This window comes from Phalacrocorax carbo, chromosome 9 (assembly GCF_963921805.1).
Source record: "Phalacrocorax carbo chromosome 9, bPhaCar2.1, whole genome shotgun sequence".
Taxonomy (NCBI): Eukaryota; Metazoa; Chordata; class Aves; order Suliformes; family Phalacrocoracidae; genus Phalacrocorax; species Phalacrocorax carbo.
The window spans coordinates 8,233,561-8,259,388 of NC_087521.1; the positions used below are offsets into that span (position 1 = coordinate 8,233,561).

General features: G+C 35.9%; 1 protein-coding gene across 3 annotated transcripts in view; it reads right to left on the reverse strand.

Annotated features, from left to right (window-relative positions):
• The window catches only part of STRN3 (striatin 3), a 66,944-nt gene that overhangs the window by 36,375 nt on the left and 4,741 nt on the right, over window positions 1–25,828 (reverse strand). For all 3 annotated transcript variants that reach the window (XM_064460206.1, XM_064460205.1, XM_064460203.1), the window contains exons 2-7: window positions 8,651–8,754; window positions 3,544–3,617; window positions 3,244–3,325; window positions 2,769–2,948; window positions 2,173–2,305; window positions 352–493 (exon numbers count right to left, since the gene is read on the reverse strand). In XM_064460206.1, the coding sequence (XP_064316276.1) occupies window positions 352–493; window positions 2,173–2,305; window positions 2,769–2,948; window positions 3,244–3,325; window positions 3,544–3,617; window positions 8,651–8,754 (715 nt within the window). The remainder of the gene's footprint in view (window positions 1–351; window positions 494–2,172; window positions 2,306–2,768; window positions 2,949–3,243; window positions 3,326–3,543; window positions 3,618–8,650; window positions 8,755–25,828) is intronic.

Below are 25,828 nucleotides of genomic sequence, written 5' to 3' on the forward strand. Positions count from 1 at the left end.
AGAAACAAACACACACCAAAAAAATACAGATTTGAAAGCAAATTTAATTCAGGTATAAAACCATTCAGAATCCTAGCCTTTCTTATTCAAGAAAGAAAATATTCTCTTTTAGTTTTTTTTGGAATCAGAACCAAAACTCTAAACAAAGGTAACTATAATTGTATTTGTGGTAACTACAACAGCATATATATATATTGACATTTCAGCATCCAATACACTATTATCTAAGCATCAGCATTTGATTATCACAATCATCCACACATCCACACCATCTTAGTAGGTATTGCAACTCTTATGTACTATCATGAACAAGAATTCCTTTACTCCTAAAGGCTTTTATTAGCACCTTACCCCACTCTGTTCCATCTCCTGAACTTCGAGCTTCTCCAGCTCCCTCACCATCTTCAGCTGTCACCAAAAAATCAAATTCTTTCAAAGCTTCTTCAGTATCGGGGTCATCTGTAAGGTCAGCAGCTAAACCTTCATTACCAATCTGCAAGCAGATAAACAGTTTTCTGCATTTGAATCATGAACAGCTTTTTCTACTCAAATATTTAGGTTACAAGTGATGGATTACTCACTGAGTACCTGGTTGCAGGGGAAAACATTTTTCAACATGAAATACAGAAAAAGATACTTAGATATGGTCAGATCTAAAGCTGCTTACAAAAAAGAGTGAGCAGCACAGTCCAGTGATCATTCAGAAATGAAAAGAACACTTACACTAGGCTTAGCAACAAAAAATTTCATACATACTCGTCTTCATTTTTTATTTAAAACCTATCAGTTGGAAAATTCTCGTTTTCTTGCCATATCAATAGCTCTAGAGCTGAAGCTAGGGAAGCTTCACAAATAAACTGTGTTTTCTACCGGTCCAGAAACCTTTTTTTCCCCTTTTACTTCCAGTTTTATTTCAGTGTTAAGCAAAAGCTTGGAAAATATGGTGTTTTCTGAAAAGCGTCTTTTTACTAGTTCTACCACACCTTCACCTTAAACAAAACAAACAACCCCCCTACCAAGGCATGAGCAAAAAGTTTTCTTTCATTCTGCAGGTGAATTTCACATGGAGTTATGTTATGTTTCTATGATTTGCACAATAGTCTTACACTTTTGCAGAAAGCAACAATTTTTACAAAGATAACTATAAATGATCCTTGTACTTTCTATAAAAACACAAGCTTTGTCAAGAGTCAAAAAACAAGTGTAATATCTTCATATGTGCTTGGAGATTTACCTACAGATAATCTTTTTATTAGATGATCTACTGCTTTAGAGCAAAAAAAAGATTCAACCGATTCCTTGGTTAATCTATTTACCAGAAGTACAAGGTAATACCACAGGTATGGGGGAAAACCCTTCCCAACAAGTCAAGCTGGGAGATTAAGACTTGCGTCAAGCTGAGCTAATACTGCTGGCTATTTAAGAAAATTCAATGCAGCCAGAGGGGCCATCATGCTACAGAATATTCTACTGTGCAAAAAGTCATAAAACTGTCAGTACAACATCCATAAATCAACCCCTTTATATAAAGAAACCCCAACGACAGGGAGACACTTCCAGTACGGGATAAAAATTAGTAAAAAAGAATGGGTTATATAGTCTATCCTACCTAGAAAGCTGCTCACAGAATGGAAGACTTAAAAGGAAAATAAAACAAAAAACAAAACTTAACTGAACCTTCAACAGAAGATTACTGTGACAAGTCTCTGCTAGGCTTTTACATATTTAGTAAAAAGCTGCATAGAAGGAAGAATTAAACACGTATCCGCAGTGGACTGTTTTCCCCCGTTACATAATTTAGTTTCTTCTAAGGAGCTGTCCCTACCTTCTCCAAAATGCAGAAAGGACACACATTGTATTGTGCTAAATTTGCCTCATAAAGGGACTCAAAGCATGCAGAGAGAAACTGAGATGGCCAAATCAGTTCTCTCTTTCAGCAATTAATTCACAGATGCGAACACGTTGGTTCGTTGATTGTTTTTAAGTTTTCAAGGTAACATATTAACTAAACCACCAAATTTACCAATAACACATCTGCTTAGAATCCATTCAGATAATGAAGTACAACATACATTTACATGTGATACATTAATAATCATCTGGGGGGGAAAAAATTTCCCTTTTTAAAGGGATTTCAGATCTATATATACATATAAAAACAAAATCTTTTACTTTGTGTTTCTTATTTATCCGGTGCTTTTCTTTTCCTTCTGCAATATCTTCTATCATGTCACTCTCTTCTTCTTCATCACTATCATCTGCGTTTTCTAAGAAGTTAAATGTTTCAAGAACATCACCAGAATTCCTACATAAAGACATTAACAGAGAATCCATTTTACTTGCTGAAGAGGCTTTTAGAGGACTTATCAGATTAAATGCCATTGCTACCTAACAGCTTAAGAGTTTTAAAATTAGCAAAACAACAAGAAGTGAAGAAGTTTCTAGAGCTGCCTAATTCCTTATTATAAAAACACCACTCAACAAAATATTTCCTTAAAATAAGAGCTCCAAAGTGGTTATATGAGATAAATTCAGCTTCAATACATAATATATTTTCTTGCATATATGTATAACATACATATTTGTATGTATTATAGATACATATGTTCATATTTACAATCAATTTCAGTTAAGTCCATAATCATTTGTAGTCAGCTACACTCCCAAGTGTTCAGAGACTCTGGAGTTGAAAGTTCAATGTGAACTGACCAGTACATATCAATGACTAAGTAAAACTAACTTCATGCATTTCTTATCTCTTCACTTACCTTTTGATTTCCTGTCCCTTTTGTTTTGATGAAGGAGATTCACCCCCATTGAGGATCTGTTCTAAGTTCTTAGTCTCTACTGAACCATTTGGTTCTGAATTGGAGAGCCCAAGCAAAGACCTTACCCGCTGGGAGCGTACGTCCAATATTGTATCTGTATAACCTACTTCCTGAAGATACCTAGATGCATTAAGAGAAGAAAGAAAGAAGCATATTTGAGGGAAAATGAAAGGAATTAGTATTGGCTGTTAAAAATTAACACCACTATTACATCACTTCTGAAAAATAAGCTTCATTGCTATCCATCTCATACAGAAAACCTTTCCCTATACTGCTTAAAGCTCAAGACTATGCAGTCCTGAAAAATGAACCACTATTTGAATACCTCACTCTGTTTCATAGAGTAAACATATACATAGCTACTCTTACTTCAGGGAAAAGTTTGAATACACCAATAATCAACAATGTTACTTACTGTCTTAGTAACTGTCTGCCTTGCTTCCAGGTCAATTGGCTATTTTGAGGTACTGCAGGAACCTCCGTATCTTTGGTTTCTTCTGAAAGATAGAGTGTCATAGTTGGATTGGGTTTTTTTGTTCAGTTTTGTTTGGTTTTGGTTTTTAAATATCAATTTACTTTTTACAAGAAACCAGTGAAACTAGAAGCAAATATTCTTTATAACACACCTAAGGGGTGTGGGGGGAAGATTGAAAGCTGCAATAAACTGAACAGAACAAATATAGAACAGAGCATAAATAAACTGTAAAAAAGTTACCTGATTCAAAAGTTGGCATTTTCAAGTCACCTTGGTTCAATTCTGTGCCATATTTTAATTTATGATATTTTGCCCTGAAAAAGTACACAAATGTTTAACAAATTAGCATAGAATGCTTTTATAAACTCAAAACATTCTACTATTCCCATCTAAAACAAACACACTAGCACAACACAATTTATCCAAATAAAACTGTTGTGATAATTATTGCATCATACAATTATTTCTAGTCTTTCAAGAACACAGTTTTGAGTTAACCTTCTTAAAATTATTCACTATTATCAAATAACTTACAGATGAGTTCAGTATGTTCTCCAAGAATGTGGGTCTTTTCGTGTGTGTCAGCTACTAAGAGAACCTTTCAAAAAACAATAGGTTCAACTACTTAGAGATTATTTTTTCAGCTGTAGCACTAGCATAGCTAGCCAACTGCACTACGATGAATGAATCTTACATTTGGGATTTCTGCCTATTTGCCACCTTCAATTTGCACTCCAATTTCTCTCCTGGTCTGTCTTTGCTTATGACAGAGATCTTTCCCTCTGAAGAACCATGTTAGAGTGCTAGATTCCCTCATCACATATATTCTCTTACTGATTTTCTCTTCCTCACTGACTGGAGGCTTAGTTTCCAATTCCTGCTCAGTCTACCTGTGCAAACATGCCTCACTCCTTCCCATCTCCTGACCTCCAATCCCCTAACTGCCCCTTCTCCATCACTCTCTAAAAAAATTGGTCTTGGTGATACTATTTCCACGCAGGTATGCATGAGCCTTCCAAATTTTATGCTGTGCCCAAGTTGCCCATCAAGATGTCTCCAGTTCCTTTTACCTCCAGGAATATCACATGAACTACCACCTACACCTATACCCTGGAATTCTCTAACTTTACCCCAGACATTTTGCAATTTGACTTTTGCCTCATAGGTCCTCTGCAAAAATACCCAAAATCTCAGGGAAGAGAGCTCTAGATGTTCTGCAGTAGAGCCAAGCTGAAAGATCTCTCTAAAAAAATTCAGCAGCCACATTTTAAAGAAGTCCCTATAAAATACAGCTGTCTTCATAATTCTAAATTAAACATTTCACGAAAAGTTTTCAGAATAACTGAACCATACCTAGCTCCCACCAATTTTAAAGACTACTCTCAAATATGAAACTTCTTGAGAAAAGATACATAACGGAACACGTGCTGGACAACACCAATGATTTCCAACAAATCATCTTCTCGAACGGCTGAGCCACTGCTACAAGTTTCTGCAAATTGAAGGTGAGAGTTCATCTCAGATACTGCCTGATCTATTTGACAGCATAGAAGATTTTTCTTCTAAATTACAGAAGTTTCTGCTAAAATTGCAATTAGGAACAGTCTCATTAACAAACTGTCAGCAGATGGCACTATTGACCCTCTATAGTAAGATAAAATCCTGCATTTCACAGCAATTACCTTGTAACTAAAAAACTGTAAGGCTCCTGAAGGTTAGGTATTTGCGTGACCTGAATCTGACTGACTGACAACTAAATAAAACCACAATTTTTAAAAATTATTTGTGAATATGTTAATATTTCAACCATGCACTAGTAAGACTCTCTACACTAGGTAGTCTCTAAACTGAGAGACAAAGCTTTGGTTCCACATTGTAATAGGGCAGTGTTCTACCAGACTTTCCAGATAAAATGTACATCCTATGATTTACATGCCCTATAAAGTACTGTACATTTTGGGGTAAAAAAAACCAACCCAAAACAACAATCAAAATGAAAATAATTATGAAATTGTGAAGTTAAATAATGCTAGGAAAATGTTTTTGCTCAATTCGTAATTGAAGCCAATAAAGCACTGTAATTGAAAAGCCAACCTGAATTTGTTCAATTTAGAGCTGTGGCGAATACTATTTAGGAGTAGTTGTTCCATTTTGGAACTATGATTTCAAAACATTAATTAAAATTCTGCTTTAATTGTTCATTAGAGAAGATAATGATGTGTCTGATCTAAAATTATACCAATAACTAGCCACTACAAATAAGCCAAAATATTGCTGCAAGTAATGAGATCAGTTGTCTTTCACATCATACCTGATGCTCAACTTCAGTTCAACAGTAAAAAATTAATCTTACTGAATTCCAATAAACTATATCTTTGCACACATATTCCTCTCCATATTGTCACATAAACAAGGGTAATTATTACATATCTTAAAAATCACTAACAAGCTACAGCGCTGTTGACAAGTCAGTGACGTTACTCCACCACACCACACAGTAACTGAATTCTACAAGGGGCACTTCTTGAACCCTTTGAGTATTGACTTGCCATTCTTCTAAGGCTAAGTAAGAGGAGGAGAAACAATGTCCTAAGTTGATTTAGCTGCTTGCTGCTATTTAACCATTGAATCCTACAACTCAGTTGCAAGGATATAAGCCAGCTCTAGTCCAAACCCCATGAAGTCAAAATACAGCCATAGCTTTATGATCTCAGAAAGTCTTATTAAGTTCAACACAGCACTATGCTGGTGAAGCTTGGAGTAGAGTGGCTTAGAGTACACAGAGAAGAAATCTGGCTGGATCTGCAGATCACCATAAAGGTATATCCACTAGCTACAAACAAAAAAAATCCCATTTTAAGGCCTAATTTTATTTCAAAAATTCATAAAGAACTACCAAAATATTTAAGGACTTCAAAATAACAACATTTTACTTCTCTAAAACTTTATCACACCTGTTGTACACATACTTAGAGGTAAATTCTAGAAATATCGAGCTATTTTGTAACTACTGCATTTTATTTAATCTTACACACTGATGTCCAGTTTCATACTCTTTTTCTGAGAAATCACAACAGTCATCATTGCCTGAATGAGTTTGTTTCTGATTCCCTATTTTGTGATATTTTACTGCACGAGACTTTTTGACAGCATCAGGGAGTGAGCAACAAGAGGAGGAGAAAGTGGGCAGGGGAAGTTAGGTGCAACACTGAAAATTGCTGTCAACGATTTTCAGATCTGGTATTCTCATAATTTATTTTGCTTTGGGGATGATTTCATTCATTGTGATCCTTCACTTGGAGGAACAATAGCAAAAAAGTTACTTTTATTATCCTGTACTTTTAATTCAGTGCAACAACCAAGAAACTAACACTATCGTTCTTGGATGATTTACTGACAAGAGAGTACCTGCTTGCTTTCAATCCATCATACTTTCACAATTAGAGCCCCTCACACTACAGGGTGTTTGTAGCAAAAAAACAACAGAAAGCTTCCTCGTTGCCTCCCACATATTCACCAATCAACTCCAGGGTTTCAGTTCCTGTTTTTAGCAGTCTTCATGACAATTCTGGCTGGGACTTAAGGATTTTCCTCTTGAAAAGTATGCGGTGTGGGCTTGTACCCACTAGCTACAAGAATGAAAGCCAACTGTATGTTCCTGCTGTTCTGTTTCTGTTGTGCATATGACTACAAGTTTCTTGCCCATCAGATGAATTTTGAAACTTCATGGGAAGCCAAACTACAGAGGCAGTTGCATTTCAGGGGAAAGCAGGAATGAGGTTTCACCAATGCCATTCATCTTCAAATTCTGCAATCTGTTATATGATTTCTTCACACTCCAGCTGTAATTAACTGCCTCAGGTTTATCTCAACAAGTAGCAATCCTCACAGCCTTATGGCACACATCTGCAGAAAGTCTCTGCACACAGCTTATTATTGCCAACGTAACCAGAGTGTTTTCTGTCAACTTCAGAAAGCTACTTGTACCCAAGACACTTGCTCCTGCCGTAACAGCACGATTCCTTTGATACATTCAATGTTCTTTTAAGAAAGATTACCCACACCCAACACTTTGCATACTATTCATCTGCCTTGAAACCAGAGTGACTTGCACGTTACTGGTATGATAGAACAACGTAGCTTTTAGTCTTACACTGGTTGGAAACCTTGAGTTGCTTTCCATTACAAGGACAGGGATGAAGGAAGAAATTGATCCTTTCAGCGTACTACTTCACCAGAAAACACATGATGTGCAGGTATGGCTTTCTATATGTGCACACATTGTTTTCTGAAGCACCTTTATTCTGGGTACTTCGCACAGAGGTACGTAGCCATCCTTGCCAAAACATTAAGTTTTTAACACCAAAACAAGTAATCAAAGTTATTTCTGTACTAGTCACTCCAAGTACTAATTCATCATGTAAAATATATTTAGACATACTTACTCTTGGACAACAAACTTAATGTCCAAGTGAAGCCTTGCTACACTTTGCTACGAGATTTTAAGTTTACTCTGGCAGGAATGTTCCCCACAAATCAAAATAGACAAATAAAGGCTACCTATTTTGTTGGCTGATTCTCAAAATGTTTACACTGTTTGATTCAGCTACTTTTCAAGAGCAAAATTAAATTAAATGTGAAAATTGAGTCCACTCGTGAAAGTACAGGCACATGACAAGATTATTTCCCAACCATAGTGTTTTTGCAACATTAACTACTAATTCTGGTCAAATGAAATAGCCAGGCAAGAGAAGAGCACGTAGGTTTGAAGGACATCAGCCTGCATACTGAATGGCATTTTAATTTTTAAGGCATTAAATTAAAGCTACAGAAAATGCACCAAGACTAGAAATTATAGCATCTACCACATGAAAAATACAGTACTTCAAAATGTAATGCTAACTTTTAAAGGATTCTGTTCTGCCACAAAATACAGTTTTCACCATGCAACACATGCAAAATAGTTGCAGGGAATCAAGAGAACAATATTTTTCAGCCTTTCAAGTTTAATACCACTGAAGAGCAGGTAAAGGTACAGTAATAAGCTATAAATGTTTTTGGAACATTTATTCTTATTTAGTATACCATTACTCTAACTCTGAAAAGGGACACTGTCCAATATGAACTTTAAGACATGAGTCCCAACAACTTGAAAATCATGCAACTTTTTATTATAGCAGACACTAAATTGTATCAGAAAACATAATGTAAAGATGACCAACCATAAAGACAGTTTATATAAAGTAACTGTAGAATCATCTAGTAAAGACAGCTTACATAATGTGATGGAACTTTTAATCTGTAAGTCCTCCAGGTCAGATAAAAGCTGAACAATATGTATACCTACCTTTCTTGTTTTAATGCATATTCTAACATTTTTATTCTTCTCACTAAATCTTTCTTCAAATTTTCTTGACCCTTTCTTTCCCCTTGTAAAAATGCTATCCGAGCCTGAAAACACAAAAAACCAAAAGATAATGGATTTTATTCTATCCTGTTGCCAAAACAAAGCAACAAACTCTGACTTGGAAGAGAAAGAAAAGAATAAAAACTGTTTTGCATTAATCCCTTCAGTCAGTCATTAACAAAACCATTTCTGTGCTAGAGAGCAAGTAAAAACATTTTCTGTTCATAAACACTGGGGTTTTTGCCTTGAAATAAAGGTACTAAGGTTAGCATCATAACTCTAAAAGAAGGCACAAACAGTAATCATATGAAACATTAATATATGCACACATTTTTTTCCTAATGGCATTGTTAGCATAAATTCTGTTACACATTTTCTTCCAAACCCAAAGCGACATTAAAATAGGTACACAGCAGACTTTTAAGGAATTGTTTTTAATGACAGTATATTGAACAGATTAAGAAATGGATACATGAAATCAAATACAGAATTTACAAATCCATTATACAGGAAACAACTATATTTCATGGATTCACATTTTGCTACTGAAGACAGCTGAAGGTTAGAGTATCACAGGACAACTGGTTTTAACGTGCTGTTCTAGATGGAGAAAAATAACGCAATTTGTTTTTCAAGTATCAATCATAGTACCCACCTAACTGACAAAGAAGCATGGAAGCTTCCTACTTACCTGCTTAAACTGGTAAGTAAAAACAAATTCAGTAGAACAGACAAGCTATCTCAAGGAATGCAAAAGGTCTAGTGGAAACTGAAGTAGTTGAAAAACAAAGATAGTCTGTTCAGAAAAAAAGTAGTCTCTTCACTACAAAGTGAAAGGGCTTATACTTTGTCTTTTGCAAGCCAAAATCCTAGGAAAGACAAGGGAATTTGCAGGTGCGAATATAAAATTTAAACAGTTAATGGCATTACTGGGTTGGCCATCCTTACAGGAAACGACGAACTCATTTGTCCTCATTATGACTTTAAATTGACTGAAGTCACTGGAGAGCCAATTCAGGACAAGATTCAGTATAAAATTTTCTTGGAAGGGGGATTCAAAAATAGAATGAGTAAAGTAGAGACCACATTGCTCTACAGAGCTTAAGATCAACAACAGATTTTCATTATTAAGGGAGGCACAATAAAAAAAGCAGAGCTATAATCGGCACCAAATCTATCCTTTAAGATTTTTTTAAAGGGAGTGGCTGTACATTTTCATCACTCTCAATGGTTAGAGCCCGAAACAGCCTAACCAGGAATACCGTGTTTTTGCATTGCTCCTTCTCAAGACTAAGTGATATGACCATATAAAACTTCACACATCAGCCCTGATTTTAGTCCCTCTGGCCTTATGCTCAATGGTAAACCAAATTAAAATATGCTATTTTACCTTGCATTAGCAAACTCTTGATTTAATCAATTAAAATTTAAAATCCTAGTGAGAAAAAGGCAGTTACGAGCATTTCAGTTAAAATGAAATGTCATGAAAGCACTCTCAACTAACCACTGCCACTTAGAGAAAGAGAGTAATGCACAAAACACTGCACGGTAATAGAGAAGAAAAAAAATGCAGACTTTATAATGACTGCACAAATATTTAAAGATAAAATGCAGAGACCAAGATCCAGAATCAGCTGTTTTAAGCAGTGGGCTCCCAATGGGAGGGGATGGAGAGATTTGAGGAAACTCAATAACTATACTTAACTGCAATTATGTTACTCTAGATTCTAAAAAATACTATAAAACTGACTCTAACCCAATAGAAAGTTAACAGCCTTCTGGAGAAAACTACAATTATTTATAATTTGCACTCCTCTAGTATCTAAGGCAGCAAATGACCAGACAATTTCACAAGCCCAACTTGTTTTCCCAGTTCTCATTATTCAAGGATAAAACAACAAAAAGTAAACTGTGTCTTACACATAAATGCAAAGGTACACATAAAATAGTTATAAAAGTAGGTTTTAAAAAGAAAATTATATGTTACATGCACATATGCACAACACCATACTTCAAACATTTGGAAGCTACTACATGCACACTCTTTTTACAAAAATAAAACCAGAACAAAATATTTTTATAATTATCATCTAAGGAAGGTTATGAAAGCTCTTATGCTCTTTGACTTGAACGCAGTTCTCAACTCTTTCCAAAACTCACGTCTTCTGTAAGTGATAGTTTTCTCCCCTTCTATTAGTCTTCCTTCCCTTTTATAGCTATTTGGCAAATCGTAGTTGCCAGCTGCAACTGTTGGGCTTTAATTTCATCCTCAGCTTGCTGATAATGGAGAGATTAAAATATGGCTGTGATCACAGACAGAGGGAGGCACCTGCCTCCTAAATGCTCACAGCCAAACTATTTCCTTCTTCTGGAAATACTTCTGGAGCACTTGACCAAGCAGAATCAAGCCTCCATATTTACTAGGTATTGCTTAGATCTCATAACATGTCTGGTTGAAAAGTAATGAGTTACGTGATCTTGAGAATCAATATACTACAGAAACACCTTCATAAAAATAAAAATAAACAAAACCCCAAATCCACCCTACGAAAAAGCCCTTTTAAAAAAAATCTTTAATATACAACAGTGTAACAACCTTCACAGGGTATGAAAGGTTGAACAGAAAGGTTGCCACCCAAGAATGCACTTTGTAGTTGGGTTTTTGACATTTTTGTCAATATTAGCAGACTCTTTAGCATCACTTTCTGTAATTGCTTGTATACTCATTTCATTGATTTTAGGGATTATTTTTTTCCCCTCCATTGTAACTGTCACATGGTTAAAACCTAACACAAGCTATCTATGTAGAAGTGAAGAGCTTGACCTTTAGAAATATGGAACATCAATTTAGACTTTAGGAACATGCAGTCATCAAGACTCTCAATACAAAACTAAGAATAGGAATACAGTATAAATTACATTCATAAATTTGCTTCATTAAGTCTCAAACTAAGAAATGAGGAGTGTCAAACCTATCACTGGACGTATTGCATGACTATGAGCGGTAAGAATTAACACACAATTTCCCAACACTGACTTTTTTTGAAAAGCAGTAAGTCTCAGCTTCGATAAAAACAGATCAGACTCCCTCAGGGTTGTTGTACTAACTTAGGTTCCATACACAAAGACAAATGCTTAAGAAATACTCTCTACATAATACAACTTTCTCAATCTTTAGATATTCCTTTCCTTTGAAACAATTCTTGAGAGAGCTAGATTCAATACTATTTATAACTATACTGATGATTAAACATTGACTGGTGCTAAAATTGGGAAACAAAATGGCACAGAACAATTTGGTACTCACCTTCCCTCCCTCCCAGTTCCAACAGAATTCTTTCCATTGTCTTAAACCAATTTGTAAGTCCCCAGGCTGATACTACAAAGATCAATCCTCCTCCTCCACCTCATATTTCTGTTGCCTCCCCTGTGCTGACTTAGCTGCTTCTGCTGCCACACATTAAGTCTACTGAGGAAATCATTCTATTTATTTTTTACTCAGTCCTGAATTACATCAGTTTCCTGATCCTACTCTGTATAGCCATGGGAGCACTTAGACTGGCACAAGGGATGCAAACAGGATACCAAAGTTAACAGCTCCTTCCAGTGACAACATGGTCTGAGATCAGCCTAAACTGACCATGATATCATAACAGGCATGTCCAGGGCACAAGAGCTACAAAAACAAGAGCAGAGAGACTAAGAAAGTCCAATACAAGACAAGCCCTGACTCTTTTGAATTAAAAACTCAATCAAAATGTATTTTTGAAAGTGTATTATCAAGACCATTTCTTAAGGGAGAAAAAACGTGCCATTTTAGAGAACATGTATAAAACACTATTTCTGTAAGCAAAAATATGGCCTCCCGTGGCTTTAAAAAAAATCCAGCTGAGTTCAGTTGTGTGCAGATTCTGTTAGAATACTTTTCCCCACAGATAGGGCTATGCTTCAGATTCTTCAAAGAAGCTCAACCAGGAGATTCTTGAAAAAGAATCTGCCCTGAAAAGGGCAGATTCCTCCTCTTCTACCAGTCTGTCCATTTTCATATTTACCATATTTTCATGGATCTCTGAGACCCACTATCTTTCTACAAAATTCAGTGACACTTGATAACTCTGGTCTCCCTCTACACCTTGGCACTCAGCTGTAAGTAAGAGTACCACCACATGAACTTGCCCAGTTTTATTATGAAAGTGAATTCAGGGAGCTCTGAGCAGCAGTTAAGAGTGACAGATACTTTGTATTTGTGCAAGGATGCATGAAATAATGCCTGAAACTAGGCAAGATAGAACACAAGGATAAAAAGAATTACTGAACAGCTACTTGAATAGTATGGATCCCACAAAAAAAAGAACGGTCTGAGGTTAAATAACTACTGAATGCACTTGTAGAAGGGGAAAAATAAAAAATTCTAGCATCTAACATTCTAGACTTTGTAAATTAATATTGGTTTAACGGCATGCTGTATTTCAGACATAGATGCACTACATTTTGTAGTTGGAAGGGTTTTGATCTTTTAAATAGAAAGTCTGACCATGTGCAAACCAGGCAATAGTCTTTCATCCAGCAAACTCCAAGATCTCAAATAAGAAATTGAAGTTTTCCTTAAACACCAGGAGTAAGTAAATTGCTGATTACACTGACACTCCACATCCCTAGCATGCAATTACACTGTTTGATCAAAGTGTAATGGAAGATTTAAAGTAATTTACTAGAGAACTTCCACATAACTTTAAATTATTAAAAACACATAGAAGCTGATAAATCAAATTTGAAAGAAAAAACATTTTCTGGGAAGAAAATGAGGAATTTTTTCCCTGTTCTTTTTTAAGAAGCTTGAAACGTTCTGAAACATATGAATTATTGCTCTACATTTCATAGAGCACTATCGATAATAGAGGAAATTAATATTAAAACTGCATTTTATTGCCTCAACTGCAATAGAAAAGCCTGACAAAGACAACCTTTACATTGGTCAAACATACTTCTCTTAGCCATTGATGACAAAGGAGGGAAGTCGTTATAGCATTTTGGGCAGGTAAAGTTGCATATGCAACCTAAAGGTTATTTAATAACTACATATATGATTTCATAGTCTTATTTTATTAATAAACCCTGATGTGCAGTATCCGAACTATTAGTCCAACATCTCAAATATAGCAAAACATATCAAAGGGGAAAAGAGGCACAAAACCTGAATGGTAAAGCAGTTAAGACTGATTAAAGGACTTAGCTTACACTGTTGAAACACTAACGCTTTCCTCTACAATTCAAACAATCAAATCCTAATGGATGTACCAATACAGAAACATACTCAGCATGCAAATATACTTTTTCTATTTCAGTCATGAACTGTGTTTACTCTCAGACTCTAGAAGTGTATTTCAAAAAAAATCAACTTATGCAAAGCAATCCCAGCTGCAATGCAATGCTTGTGTTTTGTTTTTCTAAAGTCCATTCAGACTTCTAGAAGGAAGGAAGGAAAAGCCTGCAGTATTTTTGAAAGAAACGCAATACACTGAAGCAGCCTGAATATATGTACCCAGTGCACACATAAATGTGTGCTTATCCTACTAGGACATGTTGCAAAACTCAGAACAATAACAAGATTTTTTTAAAAAAAATTTGTTTTAATCACAAGATTATGATCACACAAAAAGTCTAACCTAATCTTCATTTTTAGATGTCTATTATGCTGAAGATGAAGCAGAACACTTTTAGAAAACAAAAAAATACTGGCAAGGTCGAAGATTTGACTCATAACAGCAATTTAAGAGTAAACATACTTGTGTAGCTACTAATGTTCTGGTTCCTATTCACAAAAGGCAAATGGAACAATACTTTTATATGCATGATGGTTTAAGTGTCTAGAAGAGTTTTAGTGTATCCTTGCAGACCTGATTATGTCTATACATTTGTTACAACTACAATTAATCCTTAAACTGTCAAATGAGGACCAAAAGAAGATACCTTGACTACTTTAAATAAATATTAAAAATGCAAAATCCATCTAATTTGCATGTTAAGGTCTCAAGCAAGATTCTCTCTAGTAAGCTGCACAGTGAGACAGGTGTCAGTGGTCACATTAGGATCACACATCTCAAAGACATACTACTTTTAAAGACCCTGTAGAATAAAAAAATAATTGGAAGACTTAAAAAAATTAGAAACAACAGCTCTCATATGTTAACAGAGAACCTTTACTTCATAAAATAAGTCCAGATTAAAGATTGGGGGGGGAGGGGGGGGGGAGGGAAATGTCAACAACTACTTAATGGTAGCATACGCTTAAGCATTTACCAATACAGAAGATAATTTTCTGCAGAACCTTATGAAGAGTCAGTTAAACACCAGGTCAGTAACTACTGCACTGAAAGTAACACCGGTATTAAGATGTTTCCTGAAGGTTCCCTTTTTTTTATACATCTTTTCCTTTTGAGCTGATGATCATTTCTTGCTCCTCAAGTGGTACTTCTTTTTAAAGACTCATCTGATCACTTTCTGATCACTTTTCAGAAGCAATTCCTAACCACTAGAAAAGTGACATCCTTGAGCGACTGTCCCACAAGAGTGGTGGACACAAGAAACCCAGCTAGCTCTAAGGAGCAATCTGACAGGTTAATGACACAACTGACAGATACAAAAGAATTTACTCATCCGTAAGTCCCCTTCAGTCCTGCAAAAGTTATGGCAAAGACCAGGCTTGCAAAACTCTTTCCCTGCATCTGTCCTTCCTCTTTTCCATTACCACCCTTGCACCCCTATTCATTCAGATTCAAAAGTGTGCTTCTTTTCACTACAGGGCCAACTACTGTCAAGTTTCATCAGCTTCTTTGAACAACTTACAGAAAATCCAACCTTCAATTTTCTCCTCTTCTATTGCTAGGGTCAAACTTCTAAACCACAACTTAAACTCAGTATAAGGTTGCCTTCATTCTGTCACTATTCCTTACTAGAAATTTTTCATGGAATCATTTTTTCTTGTGCTAGGATGTTTATAGCCACTCTCCTTACCAATATAGTATTTAGGAACACTAAAGTAACAAAACTCATACAACTCGTGGATGTGTTTTTAAAGACTAATACCCTCTAAATTCCATGGTCTGGAAACTGCATAAACCAATTGTCCATAGACTTCAGTACACAGAAGCCAGAAGCAGGAAAGAAAAAGTCAGTTGAGACTACAAGTGCTAGAAAAGCTAGAGGCCACTAAAAACAATGGATTCAAACTCTGTTACAAAGAGCATTCTCCTCAAAGGCTAAGAATCGGAAACTAAAACTTTTTTTTAAATAACAAATGTAAGTGCCTTAGGAATGTATCATTCTTCAACCATTCTACTCATGTTCTTTATGTGACACCAGGCTTTAAAATTTTGTCTCAGATAAAAACTTAATTATAAATAAAAACTTACAAAATACTGAGCACAGTTTAATTTTCAATTTCAGTCCCAGAGGCCATCCTTCAGAAAAGTAAGTTCCTGTCTAGGAATTTTTAAAAGAACTGTAATCTTCCTGGAAGAAGATTCTATTCTGTAAGACTGAATGACTACATTAACTTCAGCAAAAGTGAAGTTAATCTGGCCATTATCATCAACATACTGTAAGAGAACTACTAAAGTGTTCCATGCCACAGTGTCAGAGCATCAGCCACTAACCCTAATATGCTAGCTCACCTCCTCCCCACACACGTGACAATTTCTGCAGGCATTTTATTTTAGCATTGTTAAATACTTCTCCCACTAATAAATCTGCATTTTCCTTTGCACCTCACACGCAAATCAGCAGGAACATCTACAATCTAAGCAGACCCAAGATCCAGGAAATTTTAGCTGAAAGCTGGTAAACAGCCGTAATTATTTCTTTAATCAACTGACAGTTAGCAGGAATCCTTGGAGGTACTAGATCACCTAACAAGACACACATGCTCATTTCAACCTCAGAAAACACTCATTTTTACCTCCAAGTTATTCTATTTTCATCAATATCAACATAATACTACTGAGAAACTACAGTCTTTCCATTCAAACATCAAATTGAATGCCATCTCTCAGGACAAATAGCAAAGTAAAATGTAAGCAGCAAAAGTATTTCTTACTACTCATAAACACTTATTATTCTATGAAGAATCTGGATAGCATATTTCAACTGCATTCTTTCAGCAGGTTGAATAATCTGTGAAACATGTCTGAACAACAGCTCCCAAGACTCTGAGGCAGTCATGTTTCTAATATTAATTTAAGAAAGCTCTGCAAGCAAACAAACTAAGTTCTCTTTTCAATTAGGACTGTTTGAAAGCATGTATGCTTCTCCAAGAAAGTATGTACTTCCGGAAGATTGAGTCCTGTAAAGTAAATCTAAGAATCCTACATTTATTTTCTTAACTGACTTGCTATGGGACTTTAATTCATTTCACATCAGGTTTTCCAATAAATAAAGAACATGAGTGTTAATATGCCTTTTACAGAAAAAAAGTTAATACAGGATGTTAACTAGTTCTACGTGTCAACATATGGTCACTTTCAATGGGACTACAGAAAACTGCAAGAACCTGAGTTACCCAGTTTAATCTGCCAGTCCATAGTTTGGTCAATGCCAAAATTTAACACAAAACACATCCTACACTCATCTCCAGTCAGTGTTTCTTTGTCAAACCACCTACCAGATCTGCCACGATATTCAAATAGCACAAATGTGAAAGTTAGCTTTTGCTGATGTCCAAAATGGATTGTTGCTGAAAGCCTCTCAGACACATTACCAAATGAAGCAAGAGGAATATACAAAGAAAAAAAAAAAAAACACACCACCCCCACTTTCTTTATCCTTTAACACAGCACAGCTTGAGAGCATCTACCTAAACAAACCAGTTTCCTTAACATGCCTTTCACAGGGCTAGTACTTTCACTGTCTCCATAGGTTTTTTTCATGTCACACAATCTTTCACAAAATAGTGGGAATAGAGGACATAATAAACGTCCTCTGTTTTTGCAGACTCAGCGCTACATTTATTCTCTGCCACATACAGCAGCCAAAACTTAATATTTTTTCCCACATATTAAAATAAATTCTTATTAGACTACCATTTGGTAAGAAATTACTGAAGTTTTGTATTTTTGAAATCAGTTAAGTCGTCGTATTTTTCAAATGCAGTTGTGTTGTGGGGTTTTCCAGCACAGACAACACCAATGTCAAAAGCTGAACTCTTGCCAAAAATATCAGCTATCAACTGTAAGTGCTCCCTCCCTCAACTAACAAGACTGTATACAGTATTTCCTACGTAAACTTTCTATTTTGGAACATATTGTGCGTTCTTCCAGTAAAAAACGCTTAGAGGAAGCAAAGCTTGTAAGCAGTATCTTCTCTTTGGTGAACGAATGAAAACTGATACAGACAAGCCTGTGGACAAGCTGAGTCCAATAACCAGGTTCAATAAGCAACAGCAAAATACACTGTAACCACAGATTAGACTGTATTTTAACCACTTGAGAAATAGTCTTGGCCATCACAGCTACGACATTACACTACAGCAAGTATTTTGAAGATGTTTAGCATCATCATAGATGTCAGTTTATTCATTAAATGTGCTATGTAAGGTAATGCTAAAATAATACCTAGAAAATTTTCACTGAACTTTGAACTCTCTGAAGTACTTCTCTGCCCAGACACACCCTCATAAATATTTATCCGTACAACAATAATCAGAAATTCAAAATAAACTGTTGAACATGCTTGTATCTCCTCTATTATCACTGAACTACAGATATAAGGGTGCTATAGACAGGTCTGCAATTTACATGCAATGCTATGTAATGGTTCTAACGTACAGCACAAACTGTTTGCAAAACAGACTGAAGTGCAGTGCAACCAGAGCAATTGTAACTGTTCTTAAAGAAAGGTCAGGATTATTTTGCAGTTGGGAGTCTTAGAATTTACTCTGCAAGGGTTCTTGCATATTTTCTTCTGCTTTTCACTATTTAAGAACAGCTTCTAGCCCAGGACAGGCATATTCAATAAGCCACCAACATACTACTACTGTATTTTGATACTGGCTATCGGTAATCTGATTAGTTCTCTATTTTAGTTAATAAATGAAAAGGTCATCGCCTTTCTTAGCAGGAACTAGCTAAGTTGAGTACATTTTACCTATTACAATACAGATAGTGCTGTCTTCCTTTTCATTTATGACAACCATTCAATACTATGAATATACAAGATTAATCTACAGTACTCTCATGATCAAATTCATGCTTACTACTGCAGTTTTCTCCATAATTGGATTAGAAAACACAAAGCCAAAGGAGTGATACTGAAAATAAGCAAACTACGCATTTTTGTGGCTGTATGTACTTATACACACAAACAGATTTTATTAGACTTTAATTTGAAGAGTATGATTTTTCTATCCAAAGTGGGCAATATATAGCACTTTTTATTTTCAATCAGTGTGACAAAGTCAAGGTGCTAGAGACTTAGTTTTATAAAAGATCTGTGCAGTCAACTAAAAATACATCTATAAATTTTCTATCATCCAGGAGGAAAACAGCCTTCTAGTTTCTCTAAAAGGATAACTGGAGCAGGGGAACCTATAAATGCATGTTTTCAAACTAACAATGATCAAAATAAAATTGATTTAAGAGACAAGAAGATCAATTAAATCAGTCTAACATTTACATAGACCATATTTCATTCAGTTACCTTTGTACCAAATCAGATGTTTGACTTAAGATTTAACCCCACCATCACCACCCCCAAAAAAGATCCCAACATAAAGAAATCCCCTAGTTCCCTCAGTAGCTTATTCCAAGGGTACAGTTCTTCATTTAAGTATGATGCCTTAAGAAAAAGCATGTAAAGAACATATAAACTTAATAGCAGTAGACTGGACCACAGAGTAATACATGGCTTATTTCGAATCCATTTATATATTTGTCCTGTGTCTTCATGTAGAAAAGATTCATAATTTTTCATCGTACAAAAATCATTTCAGTATGCTTTACGCCTGTTGCCTGATTATTTCTTTGGCTGTTCTAACCCCCCAAAAAAACCCAACCAAAAAAACAACAATAAAAAAAACCCAACACACACCTCAAAAAATACCATGCCAAAAGAAAAAAGGTAGTTACCAAACTTCCCATGCATATAACTGTCACGCTACCTACATCCCCTCATTGGGATATTTTGTTTTAAGGTGAAGTTCCAGTCTGCTGTGTCATACCCCTTAAACTAAACAATTTTCTACTTTAAATTAAAAAGCACTTGATACGTTTAAAACCTAATAAGGCTACCTCTCAGACTTCTTTTTGATTAGCGAACAGGACTTAATTCTGAATGGATCACTCTTCAAGATGTTATTTCCAGCCCTCAAATTGTTTTTATGTCAAATTTGCAGCCTTCTTTTCAAAACTACTACAGGACATTATATTGCAATGTTGACCTTACCAGTTCTGCACAGATCACAAGACAGAAATCACTTCCCAAATTCGATATTTATAGCTCTCACTTACAAAGCCACAGATCATTCAGAGGTTTTATGAATTTCTTTTATCAGGAAACTCACAGCAGTCCTGCACGAAAGCAGCTCAACACGTTTGCTTCAGTACAAGTTCATCCTCAAATGCAGTTTCTCATTCTGTCATTATCATCTATATTTTCTACGTTTCTCCTAAATGCATGAACCTTGCAAATAACACATCTTACAAACAAAAGAATGGTTACATACTTGGGCCCATTTCTATCTAAAGAGATTCATGTACCGTCTTTTAATATGCTGGGCATTTTTTTTTGAACACATGCTAGTAAAAAGTTTTCTTTCCAAGCAAGTCAGCACTGTGACCTGTGAGACTAATTATACACTGGTGGTAACACCAAAACACAGTATTTGAATTTGATAAGATTAAAAAATACCTCTACTGTCCACATCACTGCTCTCACACATTAGTCCATTAAGATAAAGTTACACTGTTAAGTTATACAGCTAATAATGAAGTGCCACAGTTAGAGCCTCATTAGACACTTAATACTAAATAGAACCAAGAATATTAAGCTCATTCTCTTTGTTATTACTAGTAGTTGTACGAGAGTACAGAAATCAGAGTGAAGTTATATACTTTGTAGTATGGCAGGTCCTTACAATCACTATAGAGTGGAAAGGAAAGGAAGAAAAAAAATCACAGCGCAGCAAACATCCTCAAGAACGTACATTTCCTTTCCAAAACCAAGAACATGTATTTATTGTTTCGGAACATAGAAGGGGAAAGTATAATCTACAGCAGACTGAACACAGTGACCCAAACTGACCTAGACTGTTCAAGTGATGAACACTCATGTCAACATTCATCAGCTGCAGGTCAGTAACACACATTCCCAAGGAACAGACAGAAGCAAAAGCTACTGAAGTGTTAGAACTAGAATATAAGAAGCCATCTACATATACATAAAAGAACATAGTACTACAGAGCTTAAAGAGCTTTGCATCATTAAGGCAATGGCAATGTTGGTAATAGTAAAATCAAATACAATCAAGTTCATGGAAATAAAAGCTATGAAAACCAAAAGAGTAAGTCAGTTAAAATACAAGTATATAAAGTGTTTTAAGGGAGGCATCACAGAAAGTTGACAAGGAATTGGTTATTTTGCACCTCCTAAACGTTCATCTAGCCTCTTGGCACAGAATAGTGCCAGTGCTCTCTAATTTACACCACTTTATCAGCCAGTAATCCTGCTTTCTACCACTTAACTGTACAGATCTTGCTAAAGCTATGAAACACAATAGGTCTTACAAAACTTGTGAACACATTTATATGTTCTCCTTGCATACTTCTGAAAGTTCTATTTGTCCAAGCAGGGTCTTTTCCTTTCCCAGGGCGTCAAGGTGTATACTGCACCCCAGGATTTGGAAGTTAAAGCACCTTATCCTCAAAGAAAACAAACAATTTTTGTTTCACAACTCTTGAATCACAAAGTGTTTTGGAGAGTTAACTCATCTGGCTTGCTACCACTTCTTATTCTCTCCTTTGATACACTGATATCTGAAATACAAGCAAATGTACCAAAGCTGTCTGCTAGTAAACTTAGTATCAAGTAAAAAATCGTAGTATTCACCTGGGAAATTTTATTTTGAGATAAAAATTATTCCACATAGAAACAAAGCAGAGTTTTGAGTTAAATACTAGAATCAAGCATTCTCCAGCTTCTTATAGTGGTCACTGGTATAAAGGCAAGGGGGGCTTTTGTTTGGTTTTTTCTTCTAGAAGGAGTATTATAGGATCATCAACGTCAAATTTGGTAGCAATGAAGGAGTGACCATATTTTGGTTGAAGAGAAACTAAGGTGAGCAAATGGAAGAAACTTTAGAGCAAGTAGCCCATTTGAAAAAAAAATATTGTCAGAAAGAACTTCAGGCATCTGGAATTTCTAAAGTTCATTCCCTATTTCAGGACGATTTCAATCAGCATTCAGAGAAGCACAGTTTTTCAGAATGTTACAGCCAACATATGCAGGATTTTCAACACAAATGTATACATAAACATGCACACTACCTTCAAAAAGGCTAAGAATGCACTCCATCTCTCAGTAACATTAAGTGGAATTTATCCCGAACCCAGAACAAAAGTGTTTTTACCCTTAATTGCTAACAGCAGCTTACCTCTAATCAGCCATTTTTATAAAAATCCTATAGTGGCAGAAAAAACTACAAACTGCTTGAATTCACGCTGTATGTTCAGGACTAGTCCTGAAGAACTTCATAATTAGCTCTTAATACCTGTTGGAATTGCACAGATGAAGGCAGTAGATAGCATTAAACTGAATATTCTGCTGAGCCATTGCTTAGGGTAATTCAAGAACAGTCTGAGTGACAAAAAATAACAATCAGATATGCAAACAATGCTCTTGCAAGTCATACATTTGTCCTGAAGATTTGTTAAATCAGTGGAGGGTTCAACTTCCCTAGCCACTCTCTTCATCAGTCAGATGGAACACATCATTATCACTTTCTCCCAACTTCCTAAATTACAAAAGGGTGAAGAACACCTACCACTATCTCAAAACCTACTTTTCGTGTGAAAGAAATTATTATACTACCTGATACTTCGCCCCCCCCCCCAAAAAAAATTCCCCAAAGTGAGATTTCTCAAAGAGCCATTAAATAAGCATAGGCGTGATGGCAATAAAACTAAGAAATAAAATACATGTCCAGTGCTTAAAAGGAAAAAGAAAACCTTAGCTCTTCACCAAGAAGTGTTACATAACTTACTTGCCACATACTTTCTAGTTGTGCCTAAAAGAAAACATCACCAGAATAACTGTTACAAAATAACAGTTCTGTGCACTGCTTCTAAGTAAGAGTGACTTTATTCCAAATATTATGTAGGAAGGAGCATAATATAAACACTTTTAACCAAGTGTTGATAGGAGGGAGTTATTTAGGAACAATATTCCATAAAAAACTTACATAACTACTATACTGATCAATACTTTCCCATACATAAACCTCATCGCTGTCCAGGTATTTCCTGTTCAGTTCCTACATGGATCTTTATTTAACTCAATGTCCTGCATTCTTTTATTGTGTTTTGCCTCTGTGAAGTGAATACTGCGAGAAAATTAGATAGAAACGTTAAAGATCTAAATCAACTGTTCAAAAAATAACATTGGAAGAATGGGGCATCAACAAAAAGGTGAAAACACTGGGGTTTTTTTATGATGAACACTAATCCTTTAGAGCCACAAACACTACCTCAATTTTATAGTGAAAGAAATGAAATATTAACAGCGTACCTACCGTCTTCTCACAGAAGAGAATCTCCTTATTCCTATTTACCTTGAACTACGTCAAGAAATCTCCTTACTTCAAATTTGTGTGCACATCTTTTAGGGTAATCTCTGATATATAGCAGCTGCTTTTTCATTTACAATCAGGCCTTCTCTGTATAGGTTATTCATCCACAAAAAGGAAGCAGGTCTGCACATTTTCAATTTGGAAGTCTTTGCAAGAAGCCTATGAGGAAGGCAGGATTTACCCATACACACACAGAAAAACAGACTTTCAACCTTCAGTAAACAGGCACCTGAAGTTCTACCAGAGGCTATCTGCCTCTAACGCAGTTGACTAAACAGCTTACGGAAAGCCGCAGTAGGGAAAGCCTTGATTACATCTAATTGCCCTCTACCCAAAATACACAGAACTCTCAATTCGGTGCTTTAAATTGCAAAAGGGACTTAACTCTACAAAATATGTAGCTGTTTTCACCATTAGCTTAGAAAACTGATGAATGAACAGAAGTTTCTGGTTTTGAACTTCTATACATATGCTGTTTTATACTGAAAAAAGTTTCATTATAAAACAAAGGTATTAAATACTCAAGTATTTTATTATGTGAATAAACATTATTTACCTGTACAAAGAGGTACTTCTGCACCCCTGCTACAGCAAGCACCTTAACAGCTTGCAGAAATAGAAGTTAGCCATTTCAGATGCATATATTACCCACATATCTCATGGCATTTACAAGGGACCTGGAGCATCTCCCATATGAGGAAAGGCTGAGAGACTTGGGTTTGTTCAGCCTGGAGAAGAAAAGACTGAGGGGGGATTTCATCAATACCTACAAATATTTAAAGGGAGGTGTCAGGACAATGGGACTGCACTCTTTTCAGTGGTGCCCAATGACAGGACAAGGGGCAACGGGCACAAACTGGAACACAGAAAGTTCCACTTAAACGTGAGAAAGAACTTCTTTCCTGTGCAGGTGCCAGAGCAGTGGCACAGGCTGCCCAGAGAGGTTGTGGAGTCTCCTTCTCTGGAGACATTCAAAACTGTCCTGGACACGTTCCTGTGCCCCCTGCTCTAGGTGTGCCTGCTCAAGCAAGGGGGGTTGGACGAGGTGATCTCCAGAGGTCCCTTCCAACCCCTACCAGTCTGTGATTCTGTGAAATAAGAACGTTGATCAATGTTTTACAACCTACTTCATTTTATTTCCGGTCAGTGTTGATTAAGTATCCTTTGTTTTTTTTAAGGACTGCCTTAGTAGTTAGTTAAGCTTAATTTCATAATAAACACTGAGATATACCTGCAGGACCCAGGGAAATAGCAGTTTATCAATTATGCATATTTTCCAACTTCAACCACCTAGAATGCAATCGCTAAACAATGCATGTGGTTGAAATACACTGTGCGTTTCACAACTGCAGCATCTGCACTTCCTGCCTGCAACCTCTGCATGTTTTATCACAATTCGTGCCCCTGATATCAATCAGGGTTTGTTATTTAAGCAAAACAGTATCAAAACAGTACTAAGTATATCTTGAGACAATCAAACCAAAGCATTTCAAAGCTACCTCATTGGTCAAGAGCATATAAGAATCCCTAAGTCTGGTCAGACCAACACACCACCAACCTCAGTACATCGCTTCTAACCATGGACAAACTGGCAGCTCCATGGGAGTAGCATAAAAAACAGGAGAATAAACCTCAGAAAACATTCTAAATCTCCAAAAGCTTGTAAATCAGAGGTACCCTAAGCCAGAGGTAGTGTCTTCGATTTCAGACACCCCCAGGGACTCTTCTTCCATGAACTCATCCAAATACTTTTTGACCCAAGAACGTTTTAGCACCTACAACAGCCCCCTTCACAAAATTCCACTAATTCCTGAAAAGCCAGGGTTTTTCTGAAAATACTTAATTTTACTTCATGCTTCCTAGCTGTTGGCCAAGACACACTGATTCTTTCCTTAAACTAATGACCATTCTACAACCATCATAACTGCTTTCACTTCCAATCTATCATCAAAATGAGTAATTTTCTTGCCAAAAGCAGAGTGAAGTCTATGCTATCAGAAGAATTAATTGTTCCTCCAGCTTTAAAAAAAAACATTCCCCCCCAAACCTGCAAAGTAAAACAAGCTACATGTAGCCAAATATTTCAGCAATCAATTCTTGCTACACTTTGTAAATGCTGAAGCTTTGAAATATGCTCCATATATGATACACTGCACGAGAGTATCTATAGCCTGAACATGGCCTCATCTACTTCATGATATTAACATGTTTACATAAGTTTACATATTTACCATTACATGTAAGTACCTAATTTAGATAACCACCTCAAGTCTGAAAGATTC